Below are 1663 nucleotides of genomic sequence, written 5' to 3' on the forward strand. Positions count from 1 at the left end.
TCTAAAAAACATTTTATTTATTTAATCCCGTACGGACGAATCTCTCTAGTCTCCATAAACACACTTTGCATTTTCTATTGAATTTTGCACTGACTTTTGTTAACTATTTGTCTGGAAATAACTGACAACCGACAGGGCTGTTTGCTGTTCACCACTAACAGCGTTGGCCCTGTCCGGGCAACAGCCACCGGAAGCATAGGTTTTCGGTTCCCAAGGATACGTGTCATCATCACAACACAGTATCCACCTTAACACTCGATTAGATTTGACTCTTGGTGACCCAAAAGGGATAACATAAGAAAGAGAAGAAAGATAAAATGTAATAATATTAATTACCGACTTACATTTTTTAAATTTTGCCCCCTTTATTACCACTTCTATCGTCAACACCTATAGCCAATGAATTATTGTGGCTTCACGTGCGAGGGAGAATTTATTCCATGTTTATCTGATTTTCTTAATTTGGGAAAGAGGCTACTTATTTTTATCTTAGGGGTTTGCCCAAAAAAGAAAAAAGATGATTCGGTTAAGAGTATGAAAGAAATATTTTTATCGAATTCTTTTATATAGAAATATGATTAAAAAGAGAAGGTTTAATTATGCGGATATATCCGATATCCGATATCCGATATCCGATCTGATCCGATCCGTAAATGTGCGGATCGGATCGGATCAGATCTGGCACTAAAAAGTACGGATATCGTATCCGATCTGATCCAATAAAAATTGTGCAGATCGGATCGAATTTTTGGCCATATCAGACCTGTTATCGTTATTAAGTTAGTAAAACCTAATAAGGTAGGTCAAATAGGTTAGATCGGCTGGCATATCATTCAACCAGTCATTCATTCATTCACTTTCTTTACTCTTTTACTTGTTAAATTTTCTCGGGAAAATTTCTCTCCCTCCTGGCTAGGGTTTTTTTTTTTTTTTTCTTTCTCTCTAAAGATTGTGCCTCATCACTAGCTACTTATTTCATTGATGACTCTACCTCTTTCTCATAGCTGAGATTACCAACAAAAGATTCTCATTGCTCCGGTTCCAGGCTACTTGTCAGGTTTGACATACTTTCTCTTCTTCGATGATTATTCTATTTTCGCCTCTTTCTAATTTTGGAAAAAAAAAACCATAGCCTTTTGCAATTGATTGGCCAGATCTCATGAAATTGTATGAGTTTAAGTGTTATATGTGGATCAGATTGTGATGAAGAATAATCGATTAATTTTGATGAAACAGGATGGTGAGGGGGAAGACACAGATGAAGCGCATAGAGAACGAGACAAGTAGGCAAGTAACGTTTTCAAAGAGAAGAAATGGTTTGCTTAAGAAGGCTTTTGAGCTTTCAGTTCTCTGTGATGCTGAAGTCGCACTCATCATTTTCTCTACCAGAGGCAAGCTCTATGAGTTCTCCAGCTCTAGGTACATCTATCATCTTCTATATATGTTCTTTCTCTTTGTTTTAATTTAAACTGTTATTTTTCAATCATTTTCAAATCATCCTTTCCTTTCCTTAATTAGCTTAAAACGTCGTCAATACACATGTATTTATACATTAATTATTCATCTCTCTCTCTCTATATATATATATATATTGAAAAAAAAAACTGACTTTTCATATGGCTTCTAATTAACATGAAGGTCAGCCTTTTTATCTAGTGGTTAT

The 1663-nt window shown here is 35.2% G+C and overlaps 1 protein-coding gene across 3 annotated transcripts in view; it reads left to right on the forward strand.

Annotated features, from left to right (window-relative positions):
- Positions 801 to 1663, forward strand: part of LOC107631115 (agamous-like MADS-box protein AGL19) — an 8987-nt gene continuing 8124 nt past the window's right edge. Inside the window, exons 1-2 of one of the 3 annotated variants that reach the window (XM_021122216.1) lie at positions 801 to 1057; positions 1237 to 1419. In XM_021122216.1, the coding sequence (XP_020977875.1) occupies positions 1238 to 1419 (182 nt within the window). In that variant the 5' untranslated portion in view covers positions 801 to 1057; position 1237. The remainder of the gene's footprint in view (positions 1058 to 1236; positions 1420 to 1663) is intronic. The other 2 variants (XM_016334452.2, XM_016334459.2) reach the window with 2 other exon arrangements.

This window comes from Arachis ipaensis, chromosome B01, assembly GCF_000816755.2.
Source record: "Arachis ipaensis cultivar K30076 chromosome B01, Araip1.1, whole genome shotgun sequence".
Classification (NCBI taxonomy): Eukaryota; Viridiplantae; Streptophyta; class Magnoliopsida; order Fabales; family Fabaceae; genus Arachis; species Arachis ipaensis.